This window comes from Epinephelus fuscoguttatus, linkage group LG20 (assembly GCF_011397635.1).
Source record: "Epinephelus fuscoguttatus linkage group LG20, E.fuscoguttatus.final_Chr_v1".
NCBI lineage: Eukaryota > Metazoa > Chordata > Actinopteri > Perciformes > Serranidae > Epinephelus > Epinephelus fuscoguttatus.
Window position 1 is genome coordinate 8,756,217 of NC_064771.1, and position 17,463 is coordinate 8,773,679.

At 41.1% G+C, this 17,463-nt stretch overlaps 1 protein-coding gene across 1 annotated transcript in view; it reads right to left on the reverse strand.

Moving 5' to 3' along the window:
- Window positions 1–6,529, reverse strand: part of LOC125880339 (growth arrest-specific protein 7-like) — an 88,237-nt gene extending 81,708 nt beyond the window's left edge. The window contains exon 1 of the mRNA XM_049562677.1: window positions 6,121–6,529. Within this exon, the coding sequence (XP_049418634.1) occupies window positions 6,121–6,300 (180 nt within the window). The 5' untranslated portion in view covers window positions 6,301–6,529. The remainder of the gene's footprint in view (window positions 1–6,120) is intronic.
- Between the last annotated feature and the right edge of the window lie 10,934 nt (window positions 6,530–17,463).

The following is a 17,463-nucleotide window of genomic DNA, read 5'->3' on the forward strand; positions in this document are numbered from 1 at the left end:
AAGACAGCAGCCGTATCACAGAAATCTTCAGTAACCATCCTGCAAGGTTTGTAATCAAATTTCTATTTGTTTCACAGTTGTTGCTAAAAACATAGACTTTAGAACAGTGGAAATACCTAGGTGGAATCAACTGTCCCTCGCTCCAAGCCCAGCCTATTCCCATAATACCATGAAAATCCATTTGTGAGCTTTATGAGAAAAACAAGCTAGTAAGGTGTAAAATCTCCTCTTTGACGTGGGTTAAAAATGAAGTGCCTGTTCCGTACATAAAGCAAAAAGGTGGAGCACAGTATTAAGACATGACTCCATGGAATGATGGAGTAACAGAGCAATAACTCAGAGCCAGACTTGGTCACGAAGATCTTCACAGCATTTAAACATCTGCCTGGAAACAGTGGTGACAGCTCCAACCACTGTGGGACGGCTGACATTATTTTCAAGCCAGCAGCAGGTTGATTGAGTGAATGAGTCCATTCATTTGCTGATAAAAGACCCAAACATTAAAGCATTCGTGTCTGTTTTGGACAATATCCTCCATAGAAACTCGCTGATGGCTTTCAGCTGCTGCTTTAACTCCCTTTTGTTATTGGTGCTATCTTTTCATTTCCTCCTCATTTGGTAATCGTTGAGCACTAATAGGCCAAACACTGATATGACTCACTGTCATTCTGACTCATGATGAATGACACTGAGAATGGACGTTAAAGTGTTCTTTCTTTAAGCATTACCTGGAAGGAGACACTTAGAGGGATGACCTCAAATGAGTTTAACTACATAAAGTTTGCCAACATTAACCATAAGATAACAGTCGTATCAAAATAAGAAGTATGAAGGTGGCCTAGCAGCAAAAACTTTGATTCTACTGTCGTCAGCTAAAGTGCATTTTATTGCTTAGAATTAGGGGTGCCAATGGCTAACAGTTAGTGATATTTTTGACTCATTACACGTTAGTCTATCAGTTTATTTAGCTAATTTTCAGTTTACTGCACTGCGCACCACCCGCATCAGGTGGGAGCAGCTAGCAGTGCCCCCTGCTCTGCAATACCGCTGGCTGTCCAAACCAAACAGTGTTCTCCAGTCTCCCCCAGGGTCTCCCCGGTGAGTAAGCAGCTCAATTTGAGCCGCAAACCCCTGTTGGCATTGTTGTTATCTCTGTTAGCACCATCAGCATGGCTAATGGTGCTAACATAGTTAATCATGCTAAAAAAGGCTTTTCAGCTTAAACTGAAGTTGCGTACTCACAGGGGCTACCTGGGGGGAGACCAGAGGGTGGCCACCATGTTTTTGCAGTAACATCGTCCCACCACCAGGACGGCTTTACCAGCAGTAATCGTGAATAAGCAGCGTCACTAGCTAGCTCCCACATACCTGGCTGGTGCACAATACAGAGTGGCAGAGGCTAGCATTAGACCAGGGAGTGGGCACTATGTTTACGCATGTTAACATGGCTAGTCGGCAGTCTGTCAGCAAAGCCAAGAGAAAGTTAAATAAAAAGCAAGACATTTACATCATAAAATATTAAAATTTCATCACCTCTAAATGGATAGCGCTCTGAAAAGCGGTGCTGATGTTCACACCGAGTCAATGGCCGCCAAACAAAAAGGACAGGCCTCTTATAATGCACGTCATGTTAATTTTATCTTTTTTAATGCCAGGCTATTGAGAGAGCAAAATTCATCCAAAACTGTCATCCCATAGGCTACTAAAGTACACCTTTAAGTTCTGAAGAAAGATGTGTCATTTCATTCTTTATGCGCCATTAAAGTTACATAGTAACCTGATGCACCAGGCAGCAACAGGTTGTGACTGATTCATTGTCCTCAGAAGAATGCTGCTATTTGTAGAACAAAGCCACAGAAGATGACAACACTTACAGTTGAAAGCTGCATTGTTCACTGTGCCAGCTGTACAAATCCGTCTGGGCGATTAACACACATCAGCCTGACGTTACGATCATTTACAATTATCAAAGTTAGGCAACTGAACAGTGTGAAGGAGTGGCGGTTGTTTCCTTACAGAGCCTGTCTGGATTTCAATAAAATACCAGAATGGGGAAATAGTGAGGTGTTGTCATTTCATGGTGCCATCCTACAACCTCTTTCTCAGCAACCTACAGATGACACATTTAAGGAGAACTGGGGGAAACGTCCAGTTTCATAATGTGTAGTTCAGCCCACATACAGTAGGAGGTAAATCTCTTTATTCCAGATCAACTACTCTAATACTGATACTGAAGCCTGAGAGGCAAATGTGATGTCACAGTTACATTAGAGCTTTTGGACCATCAAGATTGTGATAATATTGGACAGTTGACTATTGGTGCTTTCACAAAATGGGTGGTTATACCCTGTATACCTGCAAACCCTCCAATACACCTGGGATCAATATCAATATCTGTCATAGAAATCAAGTTTCCGCCCAGTTCTCGCTGATATATTAAAGAAATACTTGACTTTTGGGGAAATATGCTCATTTGCTTTGTGTCAGAGGGATAGATGAGAATACTGATTCCACCGTGGCATTTGTCTGTTAAATATACGGTGTAGCTCGGCACAAAGAGTGCAAATAGGGACTAAAATCGAAACTGTCACTTCCTCAGACCAGCTGAGGTGAGTTAACATATAAATAGAGGTGCAGCTGCCACTCAGGCTGTCTGCATGGTGAAACAGGTAAAGCGAAGGTGATGGTGCAACACTGACCCAACAAAACAAATCAATGGGCTACCACAGTCTTCCCTTACAGTGTCACTCAACTCATGTTTACCTGTTATTTTTAGGCAGTTCCACTTGAGTGCAGAGAACAGTAGAGAGTGACAGGAAAGCTGGGTTAGTGGTGAGAAACATCTGAGCCCACAATACCACAAACATCCGACACAATCTACAGACCGCAGAGTTTCCCCCGGTGTGGGCTCACATGAAACTGAGAAGAATCTATCTGTGATAAGTCACCCAACATCAGATAAGCATGTTGTTGTTGTAGCTTAATTTAGCCTGGCTTCAGGGCTGAGCTGTTATTTAGCTTTGCATTGGTTTTACTGAGAAAAAAAGAAAAAAGTGTCCATGCACCCAGCCCAGGGACAAGCAGAGTTTAAAACCACACAATGCTTTCACCCTCACATTCATCGTATCTCTTTCTTCTCATGTCCTGTCCATTCGGGCTGCTACTAGGGCTGATTAATATGAGTGTAAAGTTTGACCTTGGAAACCGCAGTTTGTGAATGCTCATCACATATACCACAGCTCATAGTGACATCTTATAGCCTGGTAGATATTGATATTGAGGACTGTTATTAACACAGAACACAAACAAACATTTTTGACAGATGTACGTGTCCATTACTCCTGTTAAAAAACATCCACTTTTTTCACGACAAACACGACTGGCAAGGTCATGACAACGTGTTAAAAAATACCTGCTTCTGTCAGTTCAAACACGGCTGAACATATTCCAAATCCTCATTAAATTCTACTTGGTTTGGTCACTTAAAACATGGCGGGTAACGTCATGACCTCTTCTAACAAAACATCCGCTTTTGTCATGCAAACACAGCTGAAAATGTCCCGAACTCTCGTTAAAAAATACCTGGTTTGGTTGCTACAAACATGGCTGTAAATATCCCTAACTCTTGTTATAAAATTCCTGACTTGGTTGCTACAAACACAGAGTGAAATGTTCCATACTCTCATTAAAACATATCTGTTTGTTTGGTACAAACACAGCTGAAAATTTCCCAAACTCATTAAAAATACTGGTTTTCGTCACTACAAACACAGTTGGAAATGTCCCAAAGTCTCGTTAAAAAAATACCCAGTTTGGTTGCTACAAACATGGCTAGAACGATCCCAAACACTTGTTAAACAATACCCAGTTTGGACACTACTAATACAGCTGGAAATGTCATGACCTGCGATTAAAAAGATACCCTTTTTTGTTGCTACAAACACAGGTAGAAATGTCCCAACTGCTTCTTCTAAAATATCCCGTTTGCACATTACAACTGGTAATGTCTCGAAATCTCGTTAAAAAAAAATACCCAGTTTGGTCACTATTCAACTAGGCTGCTCATAGCGTGACCTCTCATTAAAACATACCCGCTTTTGTTGCGAAAAACATGGCTGGACATGTCCCAGACTCTTGTTAAATAACATCCAATTTAATTGCTACAAACACAGAGCGAAATGTTCCATACTCTCATTTTTTTGCTACAAACACAGCTGAAAATTTCCCAAACTCTCATTAAAAAAGTTTTCGTCTCTACAAACACGGCTGGAAATGTCCCAAATGCTTGTTATAAAATACCTGCTTTACTTGCTACAAACAATTGGTAATGACTCAAAACTCTCATAAAAAAATACCTGGCTTGGTCACTATAAACTACGCTGCTCAAAATGTGACCTCTCATTAAAAAAATACCAGCTTTTGTGGCTACAAACATGGCCGGACATGTCCCAAATACTTGTCATAAAATACCGGCTTGGTCGCTACATATGGGAACTGCCCATTGGTCCGACATCCCATTGTTCCGACCATATTAAACCCATTGTTCCGAAGTCCGTTCCAAAATCATCATGATGCCCTGTGGTTAAGGTCTGGTTAGGTTTAGGCACAAAAACCACTTGGTTAGGGTTAGGAAAAGATCATGGTGTGGGTTAAAATGAAAAAGAAAGTGACAAACACATAAGCTGTGAGCCTGCTTCGCCTCAAGCCTTTCCCAGCTGACCCAGAGCCGGTCGCGGCACACCATCAAGGTAGAAATACGCCCGCCAGGAGGCGTTCAGCACCGCGGACCATTGGACTAATGGGCTGTCGGACCAATGACATGGACCCCTACATACATGGCTGGAAATATCCCTAACTCTTGTTATAAAGTTCCTGACTTGGTGCTACAAACACGGCTGCCAATGTCCCAAAGTCTCGTTAAAAAAATACCCAGTTTGGTTACTACTAATACAGCTGGAAATGTCATGACCTGTCATTAAGAAAATACCTGTTTTTGTTGCTACAAACACAGGTCCTTAAAAAACATACGCATCTTGATCTTCTTGGTCTTTATCAGTCGTTCACTTTGATTGTTACAAACTTGGGTACCACTGTCACAACCCCTCGTTAAAAACTACCCTTTTACCTGACAGGCCACCAGCCAGAGTTCAAGCTGCAGAGCAGAAGCCCTCTAAAACTTCTGCATCTAACTAGAGCTGCAACACTCCAGCAGAGTGGATGCTTGATATGACTGCTCTCACCATCCTGCTGCCCCACCCGTCAACTCAGTTCCTCAAACTGGTCTCAGACAAGATAAGGGATGTTGTGCTTAAACCGTCTGCTGCTACAGGTTTATCTGATCCTATCTAACTCAGCACAAGCCCAAAATCTTGAGGCACTGCTGCGGTGTCACTGGGACACAAATCATGTTTCTGTTTATATCTTCTCACATTCAGAGTGAAGACGTGATAAAAATGGCAGCATTGGTGCCATAGCTGAGAATGCTGGCCTCGTGCCCGTCCCTCTTGGATACAAGCTGATTATAACAAACTGTCAGTACACTGGGTGGTGTCACCGACTCTGCCACAAACTCAATCATTTCAATCACAGAGCCAAACACGCCAATTTAAAAGAAATAAATAAAATATAGTGGGAGATCTTTTCTAAGTTACAACAGCAGAGTGTCTGAACTCCCTGAGAGGGAGGCTGGGTGGGGAAGGGAGGGGTTGACCGTGCAGAGAGAGAGAGAGCTGCATGTCCTGTGCATTCACTCGCACTGAGAGGAGACCTGAGAATTCCACTGGAATGTGTGTGGAATGAGGAAGTGTGCAGCCGCTCAGCCAGGCACTGAGCTGACTGCTGGGAAGGTTAGAGTTAATCTGATAAAGCCAGCACGGGAAAACCATTTATTAGTGCATCTGTCAATGCTGTCTTTATTGTGTGTGAGTGAGTCTGGTCTGAACCCTCTACCCTGGTCACTCTGAGTGTGTGTGTGTGTGTGTAAACAAAAAAATGTTTTTCATGACAACAAAATAAAAAATAAGTCAAAGTCATTTTAGCAAATTTACATCAAATTAATATCCAATTAAACTCGTGTCTATATAAAGTCTATATAAGCAGCCTAATAAAACCAAATCTTACCTCCAGGACCTGGACATAACTGGAGGGGAACCAGCCTCTGGCTCCATCCCTCTCTCCCTCCCACCAGCCTCCGGGCAGAGCCTGGACCACCTTAATAATGTCCCCGGCCTCGAAGCTCAGTCCCTGCTGGTGCTGCTCCCCGCTGAACGGGTACAAACTTTTGCAGTACGATCCAGACATCGCCAGCGTGACTTCTCACACACGCAGTGATGGTGATGATGATGATGATGATGAGCTCTTTGGAAGAAAAATCTAACTTTGTGAGTCTGGTGAGAGTGTGTGTCCGAGCCTGTGTCTCGTGCTGCTCACAGCTCGCAGAGGAGTGAAGCAGGGTGAAACTTGTGTGAAGTTAGTGGGCAGGTTCTCCTCCTCTCCGCTCTGCTCCTGCAGCCTGCCTGCCAGCCTGCACGCTCTGTCTGAGGGCGATAAGACCCGCGTCAATGCCCGCATAGAAACACGGGAGAAACCGGAAGTTGGAGAAATCGGACTTCAAAATAAAAGCACATGTAAACAAGTGACAAGCGATGCGTAGGCTATCTCTATGACAACGAAGGAAACTCTATCTGCTGAGGAGATAGGGTTGAAAGCCCCCCGCCCCCCCCCAAATACTGCTAATGGAAGTGTTGCTAATAATAGTATTCCTATTAACATTAGTACATTTAGCATAGCAACAGCCAAAGAGGTGTTGGGATAGGGACTGTCCTTTATTTGTCAGAGAAGGGGGGTGGCTGGGGTGTGACTTACTATTTATTTATTTATTTTGACCTTAATCAAAGCTAAAAATATTTTATATTTATATATATACAAATATTTTTCCTTGAGCCTCCCTGAGTGACTGGTGGAAAATGCATGTGGAATGTTTTTTTTTGTTTTGTTTTGTTTTAAAATAACAGTTTCTGGCTATAATAAAATGTATAATTTTGCCAGTTTTTAAAGAAAGCATGCCTTCCAAACTTGTGGGTTTGGAAGGCATGCTTTCTTTAAAAATCTGGGGTAAAATAAATACAAATACAATCATTCAAATTTTTATGCCCCTCCCCTATGCCAAAATAAAAAACATGAGTCCCTGGCCAATGCTTAAGAAATGATTTGACGTGCCTCCTCCTTTTTGCACCACCCCCTTCCCTGTCATAAATAACGAACAGTCCCTTAGCTTCCATGAAGTATTACTAGCTACTGAAAAATCTGTTTGATTCCTGTTGTGGTTAAAGTGTGTGCCCACCAGTATTTTATTAATATTTACTACTATATGGATATTTAAGGGACAGTCTTATAATTACCCTAAAGGACTGACAGCTCCTATTTAATACCCTATGTAAAAACTATTACTGATTGATGATTTCTGAACAATTTTTTTTTTTTTTTTTTGCAATGGGCTCTTTTGCTTTTAATTTGAAAGATTTTACCGGAAATTTAGTTTGTTATTGTGGTTTAGTTGGCTTGCTTTATGAAATCTGTAGCTCCTCTCAGGCTGTTCTTTACTTTTTATATACTCTTTTGTTTTATACGATGATGGTGATTTAATGTTGAATCTTTTGTTTTATGATTTTATTTTATGGCCTTATTTTACTACTTATATTACTGAAACTTCTTCCTCTTGTTTTACTGCTTTATGAGGGGCTCTTTGTTTCACTGCATATGGGACATTACAGTGGTGATGGTAGGCTGATTGATGATTAGGATGATTAGGCTACTGATGGAAGTGGAAGTAATTGTTTGTAAGAAAGCAGAAGAGAACACTGAATATAATCCAGTTAGCCAAACAAAACTAATTCACAGGATAAAGTAAAATTGAAATAAACATACTGTTATCTTTAAAGCCTGTGCTGTCCCCCTAATTAACAGCTGAAGACTTTCTGACAGCATCTGAATACTCAAGACATTTAGTTTCAAGTGAAGCAGCTCTGTACCAAAGTTAACATAACACATTGACCAAAGTTAACATAACACATCGGACATGAACATGAAGTTTGCCCAAAACCCAAAGCTTGAGTTCCTCATTTGAGCTGTTGCTTGGTATTATGACACATCACTGTTTATTTTAGGCCCACAGATATCACAACGACCAACCCGCCTCAGTGAGACATCAGGAGTGGCTTATTTAATGTGGCTGTAATGAGGCTCACAAACACTGATTCTGTGTGTTTTTTCTTTTCATTTGGCATCAGTAAAACTTGTCTGCTGAAACAAACTTAAGAACAAACACTAAAAAAACAGTGTTTTACACCTAACCACAGGGTGGAGCTATCATCTTTCACTGAGCTAAACACTGTGTTTTTCTCGGGGAGGTGTGTGCTTGTGCATGTGTGTGTAAAAACAGGAGTAAAAAGCACAAACAAATAAATAATTCAGTGAAGCATCAAAAGCCAAAAGAAATAAGAAATTATTTTAATTTAACAAACAACATGGTGCACATACAGGCTACATATGTGGGGAACATGTAATGCGGCCAAAGCTCCCCCTGGCCACCAAACCATGACTCACCATGTTATTTAAATCAGCCAAACATATACCATAACGTATGCTCATGTATGATATGCCTTTTTTTTTTTTTTTTTTTTTTTTTTAAATTAACACGGGGTAGGTAATTTTCTAGAAAAGAAAAAAATAGCAGATTTTTAGAATACACTGTCTTCCTGCAGCTCTCCCCTCTGCTCTCTCTATCCTAAGCCCCTCCCACCAGATGAGCATGGGAGTATGTGCACGCTTCAAACCCAGTGGTTCCAAAACTTTGGTTAATTTAATGTTATTTAAATGTAGAGTTGCACACAGTGTGTTCTCTCAGCCCCTCCTTGCACCAACCTCTCCCTCTCTCTCTGTTTATCAGATCACAAATGAAAGAAGAATTAGCTAGCAAGCCACCCCACAGTCCCTCCGCCTCACTCCCTGCAACTGTGGACTGCTTTGCCCGTAGGTGAGGGGGCAGCAGCTCTGGACACAGACTCTCACTCAGCGGCTGTATCTGTTCCCTCAGACCACTTTAATTGCAACATGCTGAAAAGTTATTGTGAGATTTTTGTTCAAAAACTGCCTACCCCATCTTTAATTGGCACAAAAACAAAAATACGTGTAACAAATATATAGAGACACATATACACTAACAAACACCATATTGAGGTGAATAGTACACTAACATGTCTGTTCACTCTCAAAAATGCTTCTGTTGTAGTTTTTTTTATGAAAAATAACCTTGGATTAATCACATCTGTCATTCCTTGCATTCAGTTCTACAACACTGAATTATTAGGCTGACCCAGGAGGATTAGCCACCACCTGAGGAGAAGGTAAACAAAGTTAAAAAAAAAAAAAAAAGTAAGTAAGTAATACTGACTCAAAATATAGATAGATAAGTTCACCTTGAATTCAGATGTTTTTTTCCGCCCTATGAACGTCGGACTCAAACAAAAAGAATATATCAGTATCTTCCCTTAGATGTCATTATATCTAATCAAGAAAGGAATTTATTTTAAACTGAGTCTACATTATGGAGTATACTTCAACAATCTTCTTGACTATTTAGGGACTGTTGATTTTTTTTTAAATCACAGAGTCATTAATACTATTTATCTGAATGGATAATTTCAAATTCCTTTCGTTTTTTGTTTTATTTTATTTTATTTTATTTTATTTTATTTTTTGGGACTTTTTGTAGACAAGAAGCCTCAGAATGATGCAGAAGACACACACAGTGTCATCTTGAGGGACTGGTTCAGATTCTCTATGATTGTTGTCTGAACAATCAGCGTCCAAACCAGCTGAAGACACATCTTCCTTCAGTCGAAGAGCATCAACTCCCTCTTTGTACCAGGTGTGTAAACTCTTTATCATTACTGTTTGCTTTTTACCTTTTTAACAGTCTCCCATTCATTCATTGTGTTATTTCTATGCCAAATTGACTGTTAAGTTGTTTCTGCTAAATATTGTTCAGTTTGACCCAAATGCATTTGGTCCAGTGCTCCACAGCCACATCTAATAAAACCAGCTGTTTGTACCACGATTCAAAAAAGATCCACCACAGTAATATTACTGGTCCTGCCTCACACTGAGGGGCAGCTCAGAGTGGTTTGTTCAAATGATGTGATCATCAGATGTCACTAAGGGCAACATCCATCCCAACCCTAGGCAGCTCCTGTTATCCACGTTTTAAAACAGCAACATAGTAAATTAAAATGTGCATCTTACTTTTCTTTAGGAATTAAACATCTAAATTAGTGTCTCCTGTTCTTGTTGAGGAGTAAAGCCTCTGTTCAACATGGACTTGTTTAAGCAAATTCGACATATAAAACCGTCCTCTTTCTCTGTGAGAGGGCAACAACGCTACAGCGCAGAGGTCAGTCTTTTCACTATAATTTTAAACATGCATTGTCCATATCTAACTAACAGCACTGGGTCTCTAGGTCAGCTGATTCACACTGTATACTGGCTGTGTCTTGCAAAAGATGCTCATGAGGCAGTTTATGCTCATGAAGATGCAGTATCAAACCCCCAGTTATGTATCTACTGAAGATATGAAGGAGCGGCTGCTGGCTGGAAGAAGTTTCCAGGAAGAGTGAGTCAACAAGACAGATTAAAGCTCACTGCAAATGTGCAGAGATTAGACAACATGGATGACAACATCTGTCTTCCTCTCAAAGGTTCCAGGAAATTGCAAAAGGGCCAGAAAAAGAAAAGCTCCTCGCAGCTCAAGTGGTAAACACGCCCTCCTGTCCATGTAACATTTGATAAACAGTGGCCACTGTGGCACCAAGTGGCAATTACACATTAATGGTAAATCATAACATGTAGTGAAACAGTAGCACAAATATAGAAGTTGTAAAATAAAAGGTCAAAGTAAAGCTCCAATTTACCATGGGTTTGCTAACATTAGCTAACAGTAGCTAATTTAATCTAATGATCATACCAGACCAAGTAATTCTGGAGCAGTAAAACTCAAAAGTGTATTTGATTGCTTATGGACTCAACATTTAATTTGTAACAGAATAAATGTATCTTGTTAAAACATGCAAAGCTCTATACAACATTCAGTGCATTTAATATAGCAACCAACAACTATTTGCTATGTAAAGATATAGTGGCGAAAGGGGCCGTTCAGATGTAGCGTCTTTTGTGCGCACAAATCCATTAGTTTCAATGTAGACGTGCGTCAAGCACACTCACAACCCAAAGCGACGCTGTAGCGGTGCACATTCGGTGCGACGCGCCTGTTTTTTCATCCACAGCACACAGAGATGGAAAAATGTCAGCTTTTTCGAATGCAGCAAGCGCACTGCAAGTCATGTGATAAGAATTAACCAATCAGCTCCATGGACCTGCTTCTTCCTTTCCGTCCAATGGACTTCACAACATTATGTGTCTAATAACACACACTATCTCTCTACCAGCATCTCCCTCTCTCCCTCTCCTCCACACACACACACACACACACATGCACACACCTCACCTCCTGATGCTTGCTGGAAATCCATTTAACTTTTTTGTAAACTTTGTAACTTTTTTACTCCCCCTGTGAGTGACAGGTGGTTTTGGTTGCTTAGTAACGACAGGCGCGACAGTAGCACAACCTCCGAAGCGCCTTGGATAAAAAGATGGAAACGGCACAGCTGGTGTTTTCCACGCACTTTTAGACGCTACATCTGAACGGGGTCTAATGGTGTCCTGAGCAGAGAATGAACTGATGCTACCTCTGTGTGTTGTGATCTGAGCTTCTCTGTTTATTGTTGTGGTAGCTGGTGCATGTTAGTGCATGTGAGTCCCTGGGTGTTTATCCCACTAGCTAGCTTAAAGGAGCTACATGTAAGAATTCTAAAGCAAATAGTCATGAAATCCTCCTAATATGTCACAGAGACTAAGGAATAATGTTCATATAACATACTGATCTCACCGACAACAATAGTACAGCCAGAATATTCGCATTTAAAAAACATTTTTACAGTCTGCAAATCATGTTTATGTTTTGAATTTGTGTTTTGGCCTGTTGCGCCACCCACTGCCGTCTACCAGTCACGCAGTCAGTAGAGTCTCAGCATCAGTTACAGTTACGATTGAGCTACAGCAGCACGGCAAGCAGCATTAGCAGTGTCCCAGTACATAGCATTAGCAGCCCACTCCTCCTCAGCTGTATCCCAGCAGCAGCGTTAGCAGTGTCCCAGTACATAGCATTAGCAGCCGGCTCCTCCTCAGCTGTATCCTGGCAGCAGGGTTAGCAGCAAAGAAGCTGGACTTGCTCGAACGGTCCGCTGGAAAACCGAAGATCAAGGACGCAGCAACACAGCCCTGCCACGGCAGCCGCCCGTGGGCAAACAAATCAGTCTCCAGTGTGCCGCTGTCCAGCAACCTTGAATCTGTAGGGGAGGGGGGGCGGACACGACTCGTGGCAGTATTTTGAATTTGAGTGCAGTAACCGTTTTGGCCACATTCTTACACTGTTACTGTTGCTATTACCAAGCCCTCAGGAGTAGAGCTGGGCTTTGAAGCCATTTCGAAATAGTGGCCAAACTGTGGAATTACAACTTCCGGGGTCCTTCATGTGATGCCATGGGGCCTAAAAAGACTTTTCCCCTTAGACTTGCATCGTGAAAGACACGCCTGTAAATGAATAGATAATAATGTTACACACAAATGTTGATTTTTTTTGGCTTCATGTGCCACTGAGCAACTTTTATTGGAATGAAAGGGGCCCCACCTCCCACACTGTATCCAGTTCTCTTTATATATCCACTGATAGCAATATTAGCATCATTAGCTGCTAGCTGCCGGCTCAGGCTCCCTCATGTTGAGAGCTGTTTGCAGACAACCCCTGAATCATAGATTCATTCTGAATATCACAGAGTTCCTACTACTGTATGCACATTCAGAAAAACAGTAGAATGATAATGTGGTAATAGCTTTTTTTTTCTTTTCAAATTATTATAATGGCCTTCATATCTGTCTGTAGAAAAATTAGCTAGTCCCACTAGTGGCATGCATGGCTGTCAGTGTCTTTGTTTGTATTACCACTGGAGATGGGGAGTTTAATAGTATTACACATTAGGGAATTAAATGTGTATGTCATCTGCTTTTAGAGACAATTTATTGTACACATCCCATAATAGAAAGTAGGCTAATGGATATGGTGGTAGGGCAGCAGAGGTACAAGAACAAATGCATATATAGATTCAGTGGACTGCTGCGCCTTTTGCGCCACAGGTGGTGGAAACTGCTCAGAAGTTCCTCCTGGATGAACCAGAGCCACTTGATGAGGTCAGGACTTCCCAGAGCCAGAGGGCCATTGTGAGCAGAGACTCCAGTTTGTCCTCAACTCTGGGGAACAGGGTTGACTCTGCAGACTCTCAGACTGGCAAACAGCTGGCTGAAGCAGCAGCTACTTGCTTCTGTATGGATCCACCTTGTCTGCTGCATGTGTGCACATCAGTGGCCCGGGACATGGTCAAAGCCATTTACAGAAGATTTGAGGACCACTCCAAAACCTTCCATCTCATGGACCTTGATGAAAGCTTCTTCACTGCTAGAGAGAGTGCTGTCTGTGCCATCCAGGACATGGTCGACAGAGTACAGAGTGATGCACACAACTGGATTCTCTATCAGCTTCATAAAGTAAAGGACCCCATGGTAATCCTCAATCCTACTAAAAGAGTCATCTTACTGTTTCATCTATTTGTCTGACAAAGATAAAAGTAAGAAGTAGTTCTGTTTCTAATTCAAGATTCATAAATATTTTTTCAGACCCCAGAGGTGAGCTGTGAGGCAGCTGCACCACAAAGGACTGGTGAGATGTTGATGATTTATTAAATGTTTTCAAAACCATATTTAATTTGAGACTTACATCTGGTAATTTTGCTGATTCTAGATGAAAAGAAGGACAAAGAGGAGAAGCAGGAAGCGCGTGGCTTCTTCAGTTGGATGCGGGTAAGGATGAAACATGTGCCCACCAAGGAGTGAATCACACCAGCTGCTCTATCTGCAGTGTATTATAAATAACAGTTCATTGTTATTTATTAAATTGATATGTTTAATGAACATTCATTTTATTTATTGCTTACATATTGGATTTTACTCACAGGAATTATGTAAAAAGTTTAAAGCTGCTTGTATTGACAATAGATCATGTGAGTATATGTTATGTGCAAAGTGCTGCTTGTAGTGACGGACCCACAGAGAATTATCAACAGAATCTCTGAGTTCCTTTTAGCGATACAGATTATGTGAGCATCTCTCAGCTCATTGTTTTGGTTTTGCGACCTGCAACTTTACTGTTTTGACTCAGTCTCATGATTCTCATCACGCCAGCTTCATCAGCAGCAGCTGTTTTCAGCCAAAACTATCTGATAAAGCCTCTGTGCACTCCCTGCTCAGCAGAAAACAGCAGACAAACACAGTTTCAATCATTAAGTGGACACACACAAATGCAAATGTTGCCTTGTGTCTGCTGAATGTGCAGATAAGCAACTGCTTGCCAACATACTAGCCACATCAGCTTTAGAGGTGATATGACCAGGCCCCAGGAAAGCAGTCCACCCTTGCAGCAAATTTTCCCCAGTGGTGACTCGCAGTATTGCATAAAAAAAAAAAAAAAAAAAAGAAAGTCCCCTCTATTGTAAAAGACACATCTGAAACTGTTGACAGGACACATTGAACTGCAAACAAGGTCAATTGTGAATCTTTCTATTCTGAATTTTTGAGCCATGGTGGTTTATATTTGTTAAACTTTTCTAAAGCCAAGAAAAGTAATTTAAAAATCACTATTGTCATCAAAAAAGGTCTATGAGGTGAGCAGGAGCTTGCAGGTGGAGACAGTGGGAGAAACACTAACGCAGATATTCAGTGGGCTGCATGCCACAGCAGTATACCCAGAAGCTGGAAAACTTTTGGTGTATGCACCAGGTGAGCAACTCTATGTGAGAGAATAGGTGTCACCTCGGCATCCAGTATCTAGTTATTATTAAACTCTATGGCTATTACATGTATTTACATTTTTTACAGGTTTTTGTGCTGCCCTCAAGTGGCCAAAATCAGTCAATACACCTGTAATCAAGGCTTAGTTAAATTAGTAAATACTAACTACTAAATAAATAAATAAATAACACTCCAGCCCCAAATGTTTTCTTAAAGCCCCAGAACTATGCTACACCCTTTAAAAAATATATATAACTGCTCTTCTGTCGAATTTTTTATTTTAGTATTGGAGACCACTGTTATCTCTGTAATCTTTGCAATAAAGGTAGCCCAAATTTTTATAGGATGGATTCAAATGTATCAGATTCATCAGCTAAACATTGATTCTGTGAACACTACTCCAGCACAGTTTAACAAGAAAGGTCTTAAGATTGGTAAAACTGTTGCCATATTCCTGCCCTACCTATTATATAACCTAAAAATAGCAACATCAGACAAATTTTGCTTCTTTTTTAGGTGGCAGGAGTGGAAATTAGTCATCTTTAACATTTGTTGTGTTATGGTGGTTATGGCGTAGGTAGTTGGAGAACAATTAAACAGGATGTAGGATTTACGGGATGTTTATTTCCCTCAACAACTATCATGTTTTACTAAATGATGTGCAGGCATTTTATTGCCTCAAATGTCTTGAAAAATAGGGCATATAGCTGTCGTTAATATGGGGAAATAATCTCCCTGGGAGGGCATATCCCCCCTCTAGGTTTAGGCTGAGCCCCGAATGTTTGCAACATCTGTCTCCGCCCCTGGTAGCCAGCGCTCTGTTCTTTACTGTGGAATGCTGGAGTGGTAACATCAAGGATGGTGAGGCCAGCAGACTCAACAAGCTGGTGAGGAAAGCCAGCTGTGTGGTCAGACACAAAGTGGACAGTCTGGAGTCAGTGGTGGAGAAGAGGATGAGGGACAAGATCAAAACCATCCTTGACAAACCCTCTCTCACCCTCTTCAAGAGGAGCTGTGGCTGATGGGCAGCTCATCCAGCCATCGCATCATCCCACCCAGGTGCAAAACTGAGTGCCTCAGGCGCTCCTTTGTTCCTACTGTCAGACCGTAAGACAGTAGTGTGAACCACACACACACACACACACACACACACACACACACATACACAGCCATTTCCCAACGGTGTCTGGTTCACTCAGGGCAATCATCTCACTTCTCCATCTCCATTGTCTCTCTGCTGGACTCATCATATACCTCACCATACCATTAATATGTTCTACTAATATATGACACCATATTATATTTGATAGTCTTTTCAATTTTATATTACTGTATTACTGTACTACAGGTATACCATGTATTATGGTATTCTGTGGTATGTTACTATACTTCAGCTAATACTGTCTTATATCCCATACAATATCATAAAGTACCATAATCTATTATATCAATAGAGACAAACACAGAGTGTTACACTCCATGTTTACACTGTTTATTTCCCTGCTGAGGATTAATAAAGGTGTATCTCATCTAATCCTATCTCTTGTTCAAGGGAGCCCTCTAGCTGCTGTTACTGTAGTATTACAGATGCTACCAGATAACTGAGAACAAAGTAGGTAGAGCTATACTATATAGGGATAAATTAAATATCTTGAGTGGTTTTATAGTTTTACTAGTAAGAATTACCAGATCATTAACGACAGAGAATATGGAAGTGTATGCATAAAGCCAAAGTGGGTATGAAATATACACGGGTGTCAGTAAATCATCATGAATTTTATTTTATTTCACATTTGAAACTCTTGTGTGGGGTCGACTAGGGTAGGTTCTACTCACATAGATGCTGCATACTGATGTAAAATACAGAAACCTCACTGACTTGGGCCTTCACACTTGTGTCCTTATTCACGTCACACTAAAGCTCTGTCATGGCACATGCTGTTTTTCACTGATAGTCTTGGGCACACGAGGAGTCGCTTTCTGTAATGGTTGAAACTGTAGATATTCAAAATCAATTTTATGTCTGTGGGTCAATGCAGTCATCAGGCATCAGTAACAGTAGTTCATATCTATTTGGCCTGCAGTTGTTTTGACTCTCTGGATGTGCAAATCTGTAGTTGCTGTACACAGACACATGGCTACAGCCAAGATTTCACTGAGATCAGAAGTTTAAACTCCCTCAGTGAAATTTTAAAGCCCCCCAACATGTAAAGTTCCAAAATGACAAACCATTATTCTATGAACAGGCCATTTCCACTTGAACATTACTCAAGTAACTGCTTATTTTTTTTTTTTAACCAGGGGTATTATATTCACTATGGGAATGTCAGGTTGACAAAATTTATGGTGGGAATGTGCCTTTTTTACTAGCCATTCTGTCTGACACTATAGAGCCACCATAGCTTCAACATATTACCTGTCCCAATTCAGGGGCTGCAGCCTTCGAAGACT